The sequence below is a fragment of the Typha latifolia genome, chromosome 14 (genome assembly GCF_019914945.1).
Source record: "Typha latifolia isolate L0001 chromosome 14, TyphaL0001v2, whole genome shotgun sequence".
Taxonomy (NCBI): domain Eukaryota; kingdom Viridiplantae; phylum Streptophyta; class Magnoliopsida; order Poales; family Typhaceae; genus Typha; species Typha latifolia.
Window position 1 is genome coordinate 2,681,210 of NC_133099.1, and position 19,791 is coordinate 2,701,000.

General features: G+C 35.1%; 2 protein-coding genes across 10 annotated transcripts; one reads left to right on the forward strand and one right to left on the reverse strand.

Moving 5' to 3' along the window:
- Positions 1-5,698: 5,698 nt before the first annotated feature.
- On the reverse strand, positions 5,699-6,163 carry LOC140801119 (chaperone protein dnaJ 11, chloroplastic-like). Its single transcript, XM_073156123.1, has one exon. It carries the CDS (start codon positions 6,161-6,163, stop codon positions 5,699-5,701), a length of 465 nt encoding a protein of 154 aa, XP_073012224.1.
- Positions 6,164-9,790: 3,627 nt separating this feature from the next.
- Positions 9,791-19,729, forward strand: LOC140801377 (DNA-(apurinic or apyrimidinic site) endonuclease 2). Of its 9 annotated transcripts, none has more exons than XM_073156465.1 (14): positions 9,791-9,986; positions 10,716-10,827; positions 12,518-12,754; positions 12,940-13,025; positions 14,269-14,384; positions 15,154-15,234; positions 15,912-16,112; positions 16,169-16,341; positions 16,878-17,587; positions 18,385-18,491; positions 18,582-18,692; positions 18,821-18,914; positions 19,199-19,341; positions 19,428-19,729. In XM_073156465.1, exons 1-10 carry the CDS (start codon positions 9,879-9,881, stop codon positions 18,460-18,462), a joined length of 1,902 nt encoding a protein of 633 aa, XP_073012566.1. In that variant the 5' UTR covers positions 9,791-9,878; the 3' UTR covers positions 18,463-18,491; positions 18,582-18,692; positions 18,821-18,914; positions 19,199-19,341; positions 19,428-19,729. The 9 variants fall into 9 exon arrangements, with proteins under 9 accessions (XP_073012566.1, XP_073012558.1, XP_073012559.1 ...); XM_073156457.1 differs by having other exon boundaries at positions 9,793-9,986; positions 19,206-19,341; XM_073156458.1 differs by having other exon boundaries at positions 9,793-9,986; positions 19,218-19,341.
- The last annotated feature ends 62 nt before the right edge of the window (positions 19,730-19,791 follow it).

Below are 19,791 nucleotides of genomic sequence, written 5' to 3' on the forward strand. Positions count from 1 at the left end.
TAGAAGCTAATTAAGCTGTTGATTGGCTGAAAATTGGGTTGATAGATATTCTTGAGAATTTGTATATATTTTGTCCTAGCCTTCGATTCTAATAAAGTCTTTTGTATCCGACAATTAATCGATAATCCATAAAAAATTCTTACCTTTAACCAAAAAAAAACTATATTTATTTATTAAAACTTGCATAAGAGAGCTTAAAATTAGTTACATGATTAATAATTACACTTAATGTTACATAAAAAGTAGAGACATTTTAATAAATAATTAAGATATATTTTGTATAGTGGACCAATGAGGTTAAGGAGAAGAAAGAGAATAATCAAAATGATAAATATAAAATATTAGATAAGAATAAAAGGAGAAAGAAATAAGTATTCAAACAAATTATTATTTAATTACTATACTAGTATAAAGAAGCTTATACGAGAATAAGCGCATGTTAAATCCACAAGTAAATAAAGCCAAATATCATAACCTTTTTCACTTGTTACTCTAACTTTGTGAAATCTACTTAATATATCCATAAAAAAAAAACTCCCATTTCTGAAAAAATATAAAAATATATGTGTATAAAACATATGTTGATGTTAATGAAATGACATAACCATATGTTAATTAATGGTCACAAGCATGCAAAATGTGAGTTTTGTATGGTGGCCAATCAATCCTCTGATTAATTGCTAAGCATCTCAACTCTCAAGTACTAGCTAATAGACAAGAGTTAAATTCATAATTGCCAAATCATATCTGTCACACTCAATGTACAAGTTTTAGGGGAACTATATATAAATAAGGAGATATGAAATGCAAGTAATATGAGCACATTGCAATTTGCAAGAATATAAATGAGTATATATTTGTTTAGTTAACTACTTTTTCCTTACAAAAATAATGCAACATTAGTACACACAACTACCAATGTATGATGAGAATCTATCTATGTGCTCTCTTATAGATAAGGATGCACAATTTAGGCCTTTCTCATATTTTTGTTTTCTTTCTTTCTTTTTGTTTGAGCATTCAACTAAGTTTGCAAATCAATCCTACTAGTATGGTTGATTTTAATTTCAGAGCTTTAGTGCTACTACAGTAATCTCTAATGAAAGAACACAACAACCACGATCAAAGATCTCAAATAAGATTCATGACCCTCGAGACAGCGATAATTTCTGATAAAAGAACATAGAAATTTGTCCCTAATATTCTCTAATTTCTAATAATGCTTGAATAAATCCCTTCGCCTTGAAATCTCTTCAATCGTGTTAATCCTTGACCTACGATTGTTTGGTTGGTAAATCTGTAGAGAAAATACCGAAAAAACTAATTTAAGTGAGATTATAATTGTTCAATTCTCGGCTCTGGCATTTGACACCTGAGGTTCCCATTTAAATACATGTATGGCTGTTTCAATACAAAGTGATCATTCCAACACCTATTGATATTTTCTCATACTACTCCAAATGTCATAAAAACATTATAAAAGTATTCGAACACCTAAAAATCATCCAAATACTGTTAAAATTGTTCTCGAAGCATTCTAAAACTTTTTAAACACCCTTCCAATGATATAAGTACTTGAAAATTATGTGATAAAAGAAATCAAGTCTTCTATAAGCATGCCCGTAAAAAATTTTAATAAATTAAAATAAAACTTTTTTGTACATAAATTGTGAATAATAAAATCTAGCACAATTAAATTAGTCACACCAAATTGTTTCATAACAATCTAAAATATCGAACCCCCGACTGTGATGCCAACTATTGGGGGATAGAAAAGCCCTAGTCTAAATAAAACATAAATTTGACATAAAATTCAAAACCCAAATCCCCACAAATTAAAACATTGATTTATGTAACAAAAAAAAAGGCATCCCTTTATTTTAGTTGAAGCACATAAATAAGGATCATACAATACTTAACTCAGTGGCAATCATTGATCTTATATACAGAGTTTAAGCTGTAAGCTTACTTTTTCTCAATATAATTTTTAGACCATCCATAGGTTTAGATTTGAGCTGTGATTTCCTACATTTATATAGTCATCCTGGGTTTGATACATATGTGTTAGTTATTATGCAGATTTTGATATTAAAAATCTATCTTCGGTGTTATCTTTCATACTAATCTTTTTTATTGTATGCCATTAAATTTATACTTTGGTAAATTAAAACTTAATCTATAGACTTTCTCTTTTGATCTAAAAAAAAAAAATATTTGAATCTAATACCTAATGGGAAGGTGGAATTAATAAGAAAAGATACAAATGGATGACTTTTTTTTTATATATATATGAAGATTTAGAACTATTGATGAGATGCATGACCACCGACGAAATTTTAAGATGTCAATTGATCGCAGGTCAACTAGAATCCAGATCGTATCATAATTATTCCAGGTCAAAGCTCAGCAATTAATACCTCAATTTTTTTTTATAATTGGATTAGAGTTAGAATACCAAAAGTCTCATTACATTATACTTCACAGATCCCAATCTCTTCCAACTAACTAGACATCAATGGTCACCTTTTTTATAATCAAACAATAAGTTAAACAATAAAAAGAAATAATTTCATCAGTTTATTGAGAAGTCCTTAAATTTCTATTTTTTTTTATTCATGATTAAGTGTTTGGCAACAATAAATTATTGGGGGTATTGATTCAAAACTCTAGAAATTTTAATTACGAAAATAGAGGAATAAAGATTTTTTTTTCTCCATAAAGTTTTATAATTTGGGAGTAAAAAATTATCTGTTCTCATTCAAATTCTATTATATCCAAATCTTTAATCAAAATAAGTACTCTAGAAATTACTTTTAGAATGATAATCCAAATACTTTAGAAATAAATACTTTGGATTTTTATTATAGAGTTGCCAAACACAAACTACTTGTCAAGAAATGACAAAAATACTCTTATATATTTGGTAGAGCGAATGAGCCTAAGTAAACAATCGAGCGGCTAATTAACTTGCTAATTATGATAGAACCATAGGTTATAATTGTACTTAGGATAAGAATTTTTCTTCTGAACTTTATTTAGTTTTTGGTCTTCGATTCTAACATAATCTTTTGTAACCGTGAAAGTTAATTTATAATATCTTTTTTGTTTTAAAAAAAATAAGCCTAAAATATAAAAATATGGGCACAGTTGGCATTTTAGTGACAATTGCTATGTCATTAGCAATCTTTGCTGTGCTAAAATTAGGCCCATTTATTCCCTTAAGCACAAAGGCCTAAATCCAATCGGGCTAAGTAAACAATCGGGCTGCTAATTGGCTTGCTAATTATGATAGAATCATAGGTTATAATTGTACTTAAGATAAGAATTTTTCTTCCGAACTTTATTTAGTTTTTGGTCTTCGATTCTAACATAATCTTTTGTAACCGTGAAAGTTAATTTATAATATCTTTTTTGTTTTAAAAAAATGAGCCTAAAATATAAAAATATGGGCAGAGTTGGCATTTTAGTGGCAATTGCTATGGCATTAGCAATCTTTGCTGTGCTAAAATTAGGCCCATTTATTCCCTTAAGCACAAAGGCCTAAATCCAATCGGGCTGCTAATTGGCTTGCTAATTATGATAGAACCATAGGTTATAATTGTACTTAGGATAAGAATTTTTCTTCTGAACTTTATTTAGTTTTTAGTTTTCGATTCTAACATAGTCTTTTGTAACCGTGAAAGTTAATTTATAATATCTTTTCTGTTTTAAAAAAATAAGCCTAAAATATATAAATATGGGCAGAGTTAGTATTTTAGTGACAATTGCTATGTAATTAGCAATCTTTGCTGTGCTAAAATTAGGCCCATTTATTCCCTTAAGCACAAAGGCCTAAATCCAACATGAGACCCATGACCACATTAACCCTAAGTTAATACTTTCACAAACCGCATATCTAATTATGCCTTGCTTTCTATTGCCAAAGAATATCATCTTAAATCTTTGAACAAGAAACAAGCATCATTCCAACGAACAAGTCTACATACATTAATTAAGATTACCTTTAACGCTTTTAACGTCACCCATGTTTCTAGAAACTAAGTCTTTTTATTTATTATCCACCTCCTTATAAATAATAATAATAATAATAATAAGAAGAAGAAGAAGAATAGAATTCCTTCTTAACTGCTACCGTAATTAATGGTGATTAGGGTTAATCCCACCATTTATTGTCCATAACAAATTTACAATTGAGGGCCAAGATATTAATTCATTATTGTATAATTTCATTGAATAGATTATTCCTAATAATAATAATTTATGGCCAAGGGGGTTAAATGATACAAAATAAAAGTTCAGAAAAGTACTTTAAAGATTAAAAATACCATTCTCTAACAATTTTTCTTTTTTCTTTTTTGGTTTTACTAGATTAATATTAGGATTAAGTTCGTTTTGCCATCTCTTAATTAGAGTAGAGAAATGGCACATAGTGGGCCAGGCCGAGACGCCCCCGGTTTGCATTAAAATGTTCCAACTTCCCAATACCGACTGGCCATCTGATTTATTACAAGCACCTTGTTTTTGTGGTATTTGAAAAGGACTTTGTTTGTTGTCGGCCAACAAATGTGCCCCTTCTTCCAGTTACGCAGCTATTAATTCCCACATTTCTCCATTGATTTGAGAAACCAATTAATATCCCTATTATTCCTAAAATATGGATCTATTCTAAAATAGTTGTATAATAATTATTTTTGATATTGAGTTTTTTTTTTTTTCAAAGAAAATATGTATATTGATATCATTCATTTTAATATATCGATTACAACTCGATACAAATGATGATGAGAGGAAATAGAATAAGAGCCCTAAAAGTAAGCCTCACACTTGATTGTAGTATAGACTGAGCAACAGTTAAAATCATAGTAAAAATAGAGGAGATAGAGCAACGCTCTAATAGTAAGCCTCTTGCTTGGCCAGCGGGCGACAGTACAACTAGAATAGTGCGAGTCTTGAGAAGTTAAGCACCCACTATGAAGCAAGCTTCGATAGGGTTACAGGCATGCCGGTGACGAAGTCCGATGAATTTAACAAAAGCACAAGAAACCCTATATGAGTAGACCTGTGAATCGAAAAACACAGAAAAGCAAGGATCTGCTGCCTATTACATCCCATTGCATCTATACAAATTTAATTCAAAGAAATAGATGGCTCAAAATAGAAAGAAACTAGGCAGATACTAGCCGAGTCAAGGCGAGGCGATGGTGCAGCGACGGAGGCCGAGGCTACACTGATATTGAGTTAGTACACGATATAAGATGTAATTTTGGTAAATTTCAACATATATATACTTTTTTTTAAGAAAATAAAATTTAACATCGGCAGATTATTTGTGATCTGGAATGGAGTACAGACCAATACTTTATGAGTCGATTCATTCGATAGTTTTGATTATAAAGAACAAACGAAAATTGGGGTTTTCGTTTTGCTAATTTTGGGCGAGGCGAAGAATTGCAAGCAAGAAATAATTGGAGATGAAAGAAGCACAGAAATTGTAAGATAAGACCTTCAAATGTATATAAATCTATACCAACTTCTACAAATAACAAGGAATTATCCACATCGGCTTTCGCCGGTAAGCCATAGCTATGTAATTCAGTACTTCCGATGAGATCTTCTTCTTCTTCTTCTTCTTATAGTGCCTATTCCTCTTATCCGGATACGAGTAGGGGGCAATCCGCCGACGTGGATCCGTTTATCCCTACCAGCACTGGTCCGTCTCCCACGTCCGCAGAGGAGATCTGGATGCATAGGAGGAGAACGGCCTCTGTCCTCGCGGAGACCACCGCGGCCGCGACACCGCCGCCACCATCATATCCCGATCGTAATCAGCCCGCTTATCCGGATCTGACAGCGTCGCGTACGCCGCGTGGATCCGGATGAACTCGTCCGTTGACTCGTTCTTCCGCTCAGACGCGACCACGTCGGGGTGGTACTCGCGAGCCAATCGCCGGTACGCCGCCTTGATATCGCGGCCGGAGGCGCCGGCTTGGAGGCCGAGCACGTCGTAGAGGGTAGAAGGCGAGGAAACCACGGCAGCGGAAGGAGCGGCGGCGGCGGCGGCGGAGGCGCGGGGAGACGAGCGGATGGGCGAACAGGGAGGAGGAGAAGATATCCGAAGTCCGATGCGGGGATTCGGATAAGAGATAGAGAGCGCTGTGATCATGAGAATAAATTCGGAATAGATCTGAGATTGGAGATTGGGGTGGAAGAGGGGAATGGGGAGAATAAGTTATTATACTGGGGGGGAAGAAGGGGAGATGTCGCTATTCGTGGACAACGAAGCGGATGGATGGATTCGTGGTTCTGTGGGAGCGCTTATCCGCTGGTTGGCTCTCTGAATCGGATAACTGCTGGATAAGCGTGGGAATCAACGTACCGCCAGCACATGGGAAAAAAAATTAATATAAAATTTGTTCACAATTTCCCGGGTTATTTTTGCAAATGGCAGGTTAGTATATATAATTTTAAATTTATATATAATTCGTAAAGGTGTGAACTGGAAGAAAAATCTCATTTCGTGTGGAAATTTTAAATGTAAATAATGAGTTTTTTTTTTTTTTTGTGCCACATGCAATAAACGCGATACGGTGGACCCGCAGGAGTCGGACTGGATAAATCTAAATTTGCTTCTGATCTTTGTCAATTGAATTGGGACAGAAATTGCTTCAAATTCGTAATGATGTGATGTTCAACTGTGATCTAAGAATTAGAGTATGTTCTCTAACCATGGATAAATTTCCAAAGGTAAGTGGATAAGAATAAAGACGTGGAATGGGAGAAATGGGGTTATAAAGTTATGGATAAGAATGAAGAGAGAATCGACAATTAGGCTCCTCCCTTCTCTCGCTCGATATCAACTTGCAAAAAATATGAAATATTTCGGATAACTTAATAACCCAAAGCGTTATTGCCATGGGTTGGATTGGATATAATCACTAATTCACATTGATAAATGAATGGATAATATTGTAGAAAGTTGCTTAGTCACCTAGATAGGCATATCTTGCGGCATTTGTCAAATAAATGGGACTAAATCTACCATCCTCCCCATATTGGGGTTTTGGTTGGATTCAGTCTACTTGCAAATTTTTGAAAGTAATTTGTAATTATAACTTAACAATAATCTGGTTGAGATACTGACAGAACAACAAGAGAGAAAGTATTAAAAGAATAATAATACAACCTCTCACGCTGAAAGAATAAAACAGAAGGTAAGGGGTGATGAATTTGAAAACAAATATCTCACTTAGCCAACGTAGATTACACCACAGAGAAAAATAACAAGAGACAAGTAGAAAAAACATAGGGCTTAATAGGTCAATGTCTCTTAGCTCTGTCAAGCTTAAAAGAGCTAGCACCACTGCTTGCTTAAAACATTAAATTAGGCGGGCCCACAACAACAATCATAACAAACAACAACAAGCAGTATCAAACTACTAACAACAATCCACAGGGCAAAATAAAAAGAAGGAAAAAATTGATGGAGTTCTGCAATGACAGAACAAACTACCACTAGCATGAACAAGAGAAGCCAGGTAGGAGGGTGAAGTAGGACGATTTAGCCATAAACTAGACTCCAAGGTCACCAAACCAAGGTCCAACTCCTAAATCATCATATGAGACTATGGCCAATCCATATCCCGCAATAAGGCTAAGTCTAAGGTCAAACTTTAAATAGGCACCAAGTCGGGAAATGGCTTATGGAGGAGGGGAAGAGTCATCAATAAACTCATCTCCTCTGGCCAAAAAAAATGAAAAATAGCTCAAGAAGCACCTAAAGAGAGGGAAAATGTCCTCCCCTCTCCTAATCACTCGGGCTAAGAGAGAAGGAAAGGAGATTGCCGGTGGAGATAGCTCTTAAAGAGAGGGAAGTAACAACAGAATCCTAACAAAGCTCTAAAGTTTTAATAATAGATCACTCAGGCTAAGAGAGAAGGAAAGGACATTGCCTGTGGAGATAGCTCTTAAAGAGAGGGAAGTAACAACAGAATCCTAAGGAAGCTCTTAAGATTTAATAATATAATTATTGAGCAATTGAAACTAAGTGCATATATTTTTTACACGAAATACACATTCTTTTACAACATAATACACACAAAAATATTCATAAATCTCATTTTTATGGAGAACTCAGTAAACTTTTTTAGGTTATAATGTCACTCCTAAATTTTGGGCCAAAGTGAAAAAGTAACGACAGTGACGAAAAATACAAACCAATTATACCCATAATTAATATATCATAATATTATTAATTTTTTAAAAGAAATTAAAATAATAAATAATATCATCTTCTCTTTCTTTACTCTCCTCTCTTCTCTCTCCACGACCCCCTATCTCAGCTCAGTAGCAGCTCAGCAGTACAGCTCGCCGCGGCCTCTCCTCCCATGATCTCCCTCGCTGCCGTTTGCAGAGATTGCTTGGCTCCTCGTCGGCGCACATACGCAAGCGCCCGATCAAGATGACAACGACGGAGAGTGCAACCTCGCTCGCTGGCGCACATGCGCAAGCGACTGATCAAGAAGACGAAGTCGGAGAGCGCAACCTCGCCCGCTACCATTTGCTGAGGCTACTTGGCTCCTCGTCGGCGCACATGCGCAGACGGAGGAAGGGAAAGGAGGGCAAGCCAATAGTGGGGAGGTTGGCAAGCTGGGTTCTGGCTGTCGCAAGTCAAAGGAGGGGAGGCAATGTCGGTGGCCGGCGATGGTTAGGGGTGGTCGACGATGGTGAAGGGGTCGTGGGCAATGGTGAAGAGAGAAGTAGGTGATGATGGGAGAGTAAGAAGTAAATTTTGATAATAAGTTAAATTTAATTATAATAATATATATATTTTTATCTTAATTTAATTAGATGGTTTATGAGGGCATCTAGGTTATTTCAAAAAAAAAAATATGATTACCATATAAGCTAACTTATCTGATTTTTCTCACGGCACACTAAATGAAAAATTTTCGATATTTACGAGTGACATTGTAACATAAAAAAAAAGTTTAAGGAGTTATCGTAAAAATTAGGTATAGTTTAGGAGGGGGTCAATGTAATTAATCCTATTATCTTATTATTATTAAATTTAATTAATAAAAATACCCCTCTTACACTATTATTTTCAATGACTATCAATCGCAGCAAAGTAAATTGGGTATATATACTCATAAATTACAAGTCCCAGATAGACTGCACTGTATACGCCAATGCAACACCACATAGCAAGATAATCGAGTCATCAAAGCTAGAGCAGGAGCTTCTTGAAACCATGCTTTGGAATTTGATTTTTACGAAATCGATGAAACATATCTTCTTTAATTTTTTTCCCCCTCCCCCGACTAGAGGCAAAAATATGTTGGGATAATATTTAATTTGATCTACTTGCTTAGCCGAGTATTATTAATTATGGATTCAGATTTGGTTATTCATGCTCAGATTATATTCGATATGATCTACTTGCTTAGCCGAGTTTTATCGAGCATGGATTCAGATTTGCTATTCGCCTTCATATTAAGATTCACAATCCCTATTTAGGTGGTCTTATTTGGATATGAATAAGTCTTAAAGAATATATATTATTCATGTAGCTATAAAAGTAGTGCAAAACAATAGAATAAAACATCTTATTGCAGTTCTTATTATATGAGGCAATCTCTAGTATGTTTTCTTATATATTAAATGTTATAAATTAGGCAATAACCGATTCTGTTATTAGTGAAGTGGATGCGGATTTTGTCTGCATCCGATCCGTCTTCAACCCTGCCTTCCCTGCATGCCACCTGTCCTACTCGTCTCCTTCGGTCCTTCCCCCTCTCCGCACTTCGCCTCGATGTCCATGTTTATGTTTGCTTAGGGCAGGAATTTGGAAGAGGAGAAAAGGAAAGGGAATCGAGGCGATGAAGATCGTGACGTACAACGTGAACGGACTTCGCCAACGCGTCGCTCAGCATGGCTCCCTCCTCCGCCTCCTCAACGCCCTCGACGCCGACATCATCTGCTTCCAGGTTCACCCTATCTTTTGCCCGAGCTCAATCCGATAGTTTATAAGGATAATTTGGTATTTATTTTATCCAATTCGAAATTTTTTGGTTGGAATGGGGTTGATTATAGTATGGGTTGTTTGTAGATTGCTCCGGGTTAAGTTCTTTTTGTTTTTCAATCACTAAATTGATTTTTTTAGTGAACTCTTTTACTTGGCTATAATTTATTAATCTTGGATAGCTTCTCTTATTTTCAATTTCTTTTATTAACAATGTCACTTAATAAAGGGATAAATTTGGATCTTTTGCACATTTCTATCTTTCCGGTCTCTAAGTTGATTATTAGTAATTTATCTGGTTTTAGGATATAAAGCAGTACCTTAGGGTCGTTTTTTTTCCCCTGGAGTGTCATTATTAAAAATTTAGATTTCTAATATTGACACTTTTATTTCGTATAGGAATAACAGTAATATGAGTGAGGGCTGTTCACTAAAATAACAGTAACTGAATGATGCATCCATTTGTAGTATTAAAAGGAAAAAGAAATAGATTGTAAATTAAGGAGATACTTTCATGAGGTGCAACTCCTATGTGGATGTAAGAGGAGGGCAGAATCATGGTGACACAAAGTAGAAGGACAATGGGCTTGTCTGAACCAGTATCATATCTTATTTAACGAAAATTTTTCTTCCAAATATTTCTTACATTCTATAGATAATTACTCTACTTATAGTAAAAGCTGATACATTGCAGGAAACAAAATTATCAAGGCAAGAGCTGTCTGCAGATGTAACGATGGCTGACGGATACGAGGCATTTGTTTCCTGCACCTGTACTTCTAAGAAAGGACGCAGAGGATATTCTGGTTGGTTGAGTTATATATTGATGCCCATTTATTGCACATCTGATTTCTGGATGGTTACATGTGATAATTGTCTTCTCTTATTTGGAGAATATTTTAACTTTCTATCGAACTAGATATTAACATAGTTATTAGAACTCAACCGGACATTGACCTGGTTAAGGATAAGGTCATTGGGTTATTGGTTCAACCGGTGGTTCACCCGGTTGGATTGCTGATTTTTAAAAAAAAAATCTATATAATATATAAATAGATATAAATAATTCGAAAATAAATAAATATCTATAAAAGTAGTATAATTGTATGTATATCCCTTAAAACAAATATTATTTATATAGATATCCTCATGGTTATCGTCAAGTTAAGTTATTTAATATAAAAATATAATAATATTATTTATCAAGAGAAATACTTGAAAACAAGATTAGTTGTTTAAATTTTAATGGTAGTTTATTCATGCAAAAAAATAAGAATTTTAAAAGGTTTACATGGAAAAGATTTGTATTTTGAGAGATTTACATGAAAATAGTAACTTTAGATAGACATACAAGCAAATAAGGGACTTTTCAAGGGTATATGTGGAAAAAAACTAGTTTAAAAACAACACATATGCCATAAACTAAATATTTTTAAACTTTTAGGACTAATATATCATTAGGATATAGAATAGAATAATTATGCAATTTTGCAAAAATAGTTGACCCGGCCGGTACGTAAAAACTATCCAGGTTGTACGATTCATCAATTCGACCACCAGGTCAGCTAGTTTTTACTTAGTCGATTGCTTATCCAGTCTAATAACAAAATTGAACTGATTTAGTGGTTAGTTCTCCGGTTCATGTGTTTGACCACTTGGTCCGGTCCGTATTTGATAACTATGGATATCAGAACTGACTCTTTTAATTTGTGTGTTTTTCATGAAATTGTTAAAATGCTAATCTTGGTTTGAGAAGGGTTTCTATGAGTAAAAGAATGATGCTACCGATTTGCCAATTTCTGTTTTTTCTGACATTTTTCTTATCTGTAGTGACTTCACCTTATGTTGCTTAGGAAAGTGAACTTTAACCTTTGTTCCTATGTTAAAAGAAGGGGAACCAGCAACACAAATATTATTTCCCATGTAGTGCGATAATACTATAAGAAAATGTTGTGGGTTTGTGCACATGTTGATCCTGGGAAGGTTGTATTGCTTTAAGTCCTCATGTTACATTTGGGGTTAGGGCTTTATAATTTGGGTAGTATGGAGTATGAAGCCTACTTGTGTCTTGGTATTAGGGAATTTGACACTGGTTTTAAAAATTATCAAGAACAAAGGAAGCTGAGGTTTTATCTTGCAAACTATTTTACTCCTTTAATCAGATCCTATATATTGCTTCTCTGTGAAAATACAACTTGTAGGTACAAGTAAGATTCTTAAATTATTAGCAGATATCTAATGAATCTTGTTATCTTTCTTGACTTATGTAGAATTCTTGATCTTTTTCCAACTATTTTATGTAACTATTGTTATATTTTTATGCAGTTTTGTTTGTCAATATATTTCCTGGACTTGTTCTGAATGTAGTAATAATGTTCAATATAACCACTTTGTGTGAACCACACAATTGATTCAAAAATAATTATTTGGAACTTTTTTGTTGCAAATTTATGTCAGATTGGCACACAATTCTAATGGATTTGGTAACTATCGTAGGTGTCGCAACATTTTGCCGGGTGGCTTCAGCATTTGCTAGTCGGGAGGTGGCTTTACCACTAGCAGCAGAAGAAGGCTTTACTGGCCTTCTTGAGCATTCAAGAAACAGGGAGACACCAAACGATTTCCTCCTTGAAATGCCAATGGAAGTGGAGGATCTAGAGGATATAACAAAGGAGGAGTTAGTGAAGGTCGATAGTGAGGGGCGTTGTGTCATCACTGATCATGGACATTTTGGTAAGCCAATTGTTTGACCAAATAAATGAAACATAAAATATGCTTTATGTTATGCATGTGTAATATTGATGTGTATATATTGGTTGATTCTTTCATCTGCCTAATGACAGTTTGAATGCACCTGTCACTGCATTGGTAATTTTTTCTTTGTTAATGTATCCTGGATTCTATTTATTCTTGTGCAGTCCTTTTCAATATATATGGCCCTCGAGCTGAAGATGATGACAAAGAACGAATTCGGTTTAAAATTTTGTTCTTCAACATATTACGGGTAAGCTTCTTGGTTCTGCTAAAACTTTTTGTACGAACTACAAAAACCTGCTTACAGTAACTACTGTAGATCTACTCCAGATTATACTGACATCTTTTGCTACTCTTGTTTATTTGGCTATTTGCACAAACTATTCCTTCCTAGGATTTCCATCAACTCTTTTAAGGCAACATATATTCAACTAGGAAATGCATTCTCCTAGTTTCACATACTTGATTTGTTATGAATTATGAGTTGCACTTCCTGTTAACCTCACTGATGCAGGATTTGCACATAAGCTTCAGCAAGAATAGATTTGATTTACTACCATATCAAATAATTGCCTGTGGAGTCCTACATGAGTTTAAGTAAAGGAATAGGTAGTGCTTTGTTGTTGATATATCGATTACTCGATAAAAGAATTGTTAGGTGTCATATGATTTAATATATCAAAGCACTATATGGTGAAGTTTACTCCACAAACTAGCCTTTTTCTGTTGCCTCATCTCGTTGGTTTGCTTACTAGAGATAACCTCTTTCATAAGACATGCAAAGGTGATTGTGTATTGTAGGATGAACTGTGAAGTATAGGGATTACTTGATGTAACCTTGTTGACCTAGGTGTTACATATTTTGATAGGCTGGCACATAATTTATTAGGAAGCCGCCACAAGGAGAAGAAAAAAATAACTCTGAATGATCTGGAATTGTGTCATGGCGATAGAGAGGAGAACTTAAGTACCTACAATAGGAAACAAACAGTTGAAAGTTGAAACATACTCAAAATGAACACCAAGGAACTTGTAGACTTTGTGTGGCTAGACAGCTTCTGTACACTCTGTTTTTTTATCAGTTGGTCTCTCTGAAGTATGGGATAACTGCACGAATAAGAACATGGACAGTGAGCAATCTGATGGTAAATTTGTTGGCATATTTGTGGGCTACTACATTTTGAAGTTTTCACTATATGATAGTTTGTTCTTATGTTGTTAAGGTACACATTCTCTTATTGCAGATCGTGTTGGTTTCCAAAGAAGAAATTATCATTAATTTCTTCCATTGTAGATTTTTTTTTTGGTATGTTTCCGACCCTTATTTATATCAACCTTTTAAAGCAAGGATAGCATAATTTAGTTAGTCATCGACTTTTTTGTACTGAACACGATACTTGACTGATTCTTATAAAATTAGGACATTTGTTTTGATTGTTAATTTGTTTTCCACCAGAATATTTTATTACTGACTGTTGTTTATCCTCTGTTAGAAAAGATGGGAACATCTCTTGGCTCAAGGGAAAAGAGTATTTGTCGTTGGTGATCTCAACATTGCTCCTGCTGCTATAGATAGGTGTGACGCAGAGCCATGTTTTGAGAAAAACCAGTAAGCCTCTTTCTATTTCCTTTAATATTCCCTACTTTTAACACAGTTATGGAGAAATACGATGAGTGTCATTACATAGTCACTTGGTTTAACAAGCCCACAGCATTGATAAACTTTTTTCTCTGGAACAAAAATTACCTTGATAGAATAACTATGATGCTAATGTCAAATCTCTGGTCATCAGAAATTTCTGTACTTACTAGCATTCTTTTAGTTTACTCTAAGATTCAGCCATCCTTTAAACAGAATCATTTTTTCCACTAATTCAAATGATTATTGGTTTGTCACTCACATTTTGGCGGACAACCTGTCCTGTTATTTAGCTAAAAGAAATCAACTTCAGGTCCTATGATTAAGTTTCACTGGTTGTCTAAATTAAGTTCAACCACTTCCGCGGCTGCAATTTGCAGGTTGGCCTCCTAATGGATATTAAGTCAAGTTGAGTCTAAAAGGGCATAGAAACTGGCAGGTGTCCTAGAATCATTCACGTAGGTGGGTACCATAGGTAGGACCATCTAATGGGTGAACCTTCACCAGCATATGATCCATAGATGTTTATCAGGCCATTATCATTTATTAGCTTGCCCATAAATGGATAACATCAACTTGAATGGTTTCCTTAAGGAAATTAATGGCCTCCTAATAGGTCACACTATATAGGAATAATATTTTTAGTTATTGTACACATTTTTTTTTCCCATCAGGTTATATTATATTGTTTGTTCACTTTAAGTAAAAATAATGGCTTTGCCCATCCTGCAAATGGTAGGTTTCGGACATGGCTCAGATCCTTGCTAAGAGATAGTGGAGGTCCCTTTTTTGACGTTTTCAGATCAAAACACCCTGAAAGGTATTCTTTGCCGCCTCGTTATGCACTATGGTTCTATTAGTATACAACTTAAGCATGTTGTCTTGGTCTTGGAATAGCGTGAAGTCACTTATCTTTGTGACCAGGAATGGTTAGAAACAATACCTTTCTGGATATTATTTCTAGTTTAGCACATTCTTTGTATGTATCAGGTTCCTCTACATCCAGCAACTTCTGTAAAGAATACTACTGTGACTTTCTTTCTCTATAGTAAGGGTGCTTGGTAAAATTTGCAAAATACTTTTTACATGGTGATATTGTTTAAAAAAGGATCAAGTAGTTGTTGAAATTTATTGTTTTTGCGATACTTATTATTCCGATCAGGAAAGTATGTGATGTTGCAAATATAGCATAGAAGATACCATACTATAATGGTTTTTCTTCTTTTCCCCCCCTCTTTTAGATGGTAGGGAGGTGCTTAGTAACAAACTAGACTAGAGATGGAAAGAGATTGTTCTTGACTCAATTATTCCTACTGGACTTGTGACCCAGTTCTCGATTTCATACCAACTTCTGAAGCATGCCTTTCTTTTTTCTGGTAGAATTGTTGTTTTCCTTGTTTGTAGATCCAAAGGGTGAGGGGAAGGCTGGGATGTGGGACATAATTAGCATGTTTTGCCTATTTTTCCCATTAACTTATATGGACCTGCTCAATTCAGAAAAGAAGCTTACACTTGTTTCTCGCCACGGATTGGAGCGGAAGAATTCAATTATGGTTCCAGAATTGACCATATTCTTTTAGCTGGATCATGCCTGCATGAAAATTATGATTTAGAAGGTCATAGCCTTCTAGATTGCCATGTGGAAGAATGTGATATAATGACTCAGTTCAGAAGGGGAAACTCTGGCAATATACCAAAGTAAAGTTCAATATTTATGTATCCCAGTAATACACTTCTGTATGACATGCCTTTAGTTTGGTTTTCCTTATCTGCAGGTGGAAAGGAGGGAGAAGTAGCAAACTGGAAGGTTCTGATCATGTTCCTGTTTATGTCGTAATGTGTGATATACCTGATGTTCCTCTCCACAATACTCCCTCTTTAGCTGTGAGATATATTCCAGAAGTTCGTGGATGGCAACAGACTATTGGTGAGGAAAAAGTTGCTGTATGATTGAGCAATCTACCTCAATATACAGATACACCCTTTTATCTGTTTGGTTAGAATTAAAATAGACCAGGATGCCTGGATAGATATAGAACAATTCAGTAAGATATAGGAAATCTTGCACTCTGAACTAGAATTTTGGATACTTACCTAGACTGCAATCATCATGTCTGTATCAACCTGCGATATGTATAAGTACCACCAGACTTGAATAAATATTCATATCATCATTGAAGTGCATATAAGGTATCCATGATTGTTTAAGGGAGGTAAAATTAGATCAGGGGATGTAGATACCCATGCCTGTAGCTGTCTCTGTGCTGATTTGCATGCGCATGCCAAGTTTAGGTAAGGTCCAATGCCCGTATCCATTTTGAATGAGGAAATCCTTTCCATTTGAATGAGGAAATCCTTTCCCTGATGTCATATTCTTTATTGCTCGTATATTTTAGTAGGAACAATATATTCTTTATTATACTAACATTTTATCACTTTGTTCTGTAACATGTTTATGTGCAGTATCTTTTCTCACGAAAGGACAAATTTCTGAACACCAAGGCCTCTCAAGTTTATCGTCAGTTGAGAATATTCCTAATGAAGGTTCTGATGAATATATAACATCTGGAACAATAGCAACACACCTTCCTAATGTAAATTTGAAAAGGAAGTATTTAGATCCAAGTGTAAACAGAGATGCAAGCGTCATTGTTAATGATACCGAAAGAACTTCTTTGAGATTGGAGAATGAAAAGGTCTCTTTATCTTGCTCCAAGTCGTCAGTGAATAAGAAGGCGAGATGTACCACGTCCTCTCAACTAACTATAAAGTCCTTTTTTCAGAAAATTAACACTAGTCTGTGTGTTGGTTTGGAGTCTGTAGACACCAATGCTTCAAATTTTACAGTTGATACTGGAAAATTTAGTGATGAATTATCTAACCTTACAGAACCTTCAAATTATCAAAATGTTACTGAAAGTGCTGAAAACGGTCATTTCTCAATGAGAAAGGACTGCACAGATCCAAATGTTAAAGATCAGGATGATGTAAATGGATCTTTACCACTTACAGTGGAGAAGGATAATTCTGCAATGCTACAGTGGCAGTGGATTCAACAGAAAATGAAGATGAGCCTACCACTTTGCAAAGGGCATGGTGAACCTTGTGTTCCAAGGTCTGTGAAGAAAGGTCCTAATATAGGTCGACTATTCTATGTCTGTGCTCGTGCTCAGGTACTAAACTTGCAACATCTTACCGTATTGTATAGCACTGTTACTCTTAATTTACTACTCTAAGATCTTACTCTGCATCTCTATGAGCTTTTATATGTACGATGTCCCAAAGGGTGAGAAGGAGAGAATGACTGTCAATAACATACAAAATGTGATCCTTTTATTGCTGGAATTTACAGCCGACAAGTCCATTTGGAATGGTAAAGTTAGTAGTATTAAATAGGACAGTCAATCACTCACTCTTGCTCCAACTTTGGGCTAGTTTGTAAGTTCTTCACAAATGGTTCCTTACACATGGTACTCTTGTTTGATAGTGAATTTCTCTAAATTCTCTCTTCCAATTCCGCTTATATTAGCTTTCAAAGATTGAGAAAGCAACAGTGATCTATCTATATATTAAGATTAATAGTCCTTGCACATAGATATTTAGCGTCGCACCCTTTAGCATCATTATATATTAATACATTTACGAATTGTCTTTTATTTTTTTAATTGTCAAAGGATAAGCAAAACATATTTGGCATCACAAGCATCTTTTGTATCAAGGGAAATGATTGAAGGTAGGTTAAGGTTTATCTCTGGTGTCAGATAAACATTTGATAACAATGGCAGTGATTTTAATTCCTGTCATTTGATAGGTTAAATATAAACCTGCAATAAGTGTGGAGAACATAAACAGGTGCACACAAACATGTGCATGGTCTTCCACACACTAATTAAAACAAGGTTCTTTGCTTTTAATGTAATAGGGAAAAAAAATGCAAACAACATGATAAAGCTTCGTTTCCATGTCTTAGGGACCTGCATCCAATACAGAAGCAAATTGTGGTTACTTCCAGTGGGCCTCTTTAAAAGCTAAAGAGAGATGCAGGTGAAGTAATTTCCTGGAAGCTTGTGCCACATGGTATGTTCCACTGGTTTCCCTCTATGTTCTACGCCATCTCTTTGATCGCAAATTATATTTTACTGTAGAATACCCGTCTTTACTTTGTAGGATGTCAAGAGTTACCTGTATGCTCACGTGCTGGCCGAGTGTCATATATATCGCTTGTCAGTTCTGCCAAGAACCAAGATATTCTCAACTTATGTCAGATTTGCTTTGCAGGTAAGACATTGCGTCTCCAGATTTTGTCTAGTGAAAGATCTAAGGTGGTTAAATACTGATAAGTTTTTCCGCATAATGGAACTAATTTGTAGTTTTGTAACACTCTTGCTTGATCTACCTGTGGCTAGGATACTGAGAATGTTCCAGCTAAAAGTGGTGCTGCATTCAACACTTCCGTGTTAAGGTTGGGGAGAATCCACTCAACCATCATTTGGATAAGAGGTAAAGAGAAAAAACTAAACCAGTTGCTTTGGTTTTCTTTTACCATAGAAGTTCTCGTCCCTTGTGGCCTCTCCATAACTTATAACTTGCAATTATAGGATAATTTTAAGATTCAAAAGCCATGAGGGCTTATATCATATTAGAACGTAAGGTTGCAACTTTCAAGTCATACCATGTGGATGATAAAGTATCTTATCCTATTGTACGAGTCCTAGAATAATATTATTTCTGTTTCTTTGTTCAGTTTCTGTCTCTTCCTTCTTTTTCTCTATTATTTTTTTCAGTGAATAGATATGTTACCAGGCATCTTCCAAGTCATCGTAGATCATGATGTTCCTCTGTTTTGCATCTGCAACCCTATAGTGCAGGAGGTGTTGCTGCTGTTTGGAGCAATTAAAATCATTTGCTTCTAGCTGCAGTGTGCTAGGTAATGCAGTTATATTACTTCAACACTAATTCCAATTCATGGACTTTTGTCGAACGTTAACCTTCGGCTCTTCTTCTGGTTAACAGGGACGTCTGCAAGCTTTTGATTGGTGATCCTGACAGCAGCCCAGTCATGGATGAGCTTTCTAAGAGCATGATTGGAGAGTATATAGGATGAGTCTTTAAGGCCTCAAATAAGTGGACTTGAATAAGTGCTAGCCTTAGACATTTAGGTTTTGTTTCTCTCTTGAATCTCTTTATCAATCTGTGTCGCGAGCGTGGGCTTTAATCAATTCTTGTTAAAAAGCCGAAGAAATTTATTTTCTCTACCTATTCTTTTGATTTGTAAATTTTGTACTTAAATCTCTTACTGAAACTTTTTCTTTTAATGTGGAAGGTGTTAGATGATAAAAGATTGAATGCATAGCAACGCATCTGCAATTATGTCATA

What these genes read in the sequence shown, in the direction of transcription:
- LOC140801119 (XM_073156123.1), bottom strand. Translation starts at nt 6,163, where the DNA reads ATGATCACAGCGCTCTCTATCTCTTATCCGAATCCCCGCATCGGACTT.
- LOC140801377 (XM_073156465.1), top strand. Translation starts at nt 9,879, where the DNA reads ATGAAGATCGTGACGTACAACGTGAACGGACTTCGCCAACGCGTCGCT. An exon ending in CCGACATCATCTGCTTCCAG is followed by an intron (nt 9,987 to 10,715) that starts GTTCACCCTATC and finishes GATACATTGCAG; the next exon opens with GAAACAAAATTATCAAGGCA. An exon ending in AGGACGCAGAGGATATTCTG is followed by an intron (nt 10,828 to 12,517) that starts GTTGGTTGAGTT and finishes TAACTATCGTAG; the next exon opens with GTGTCGCAACATTTTGCCGG.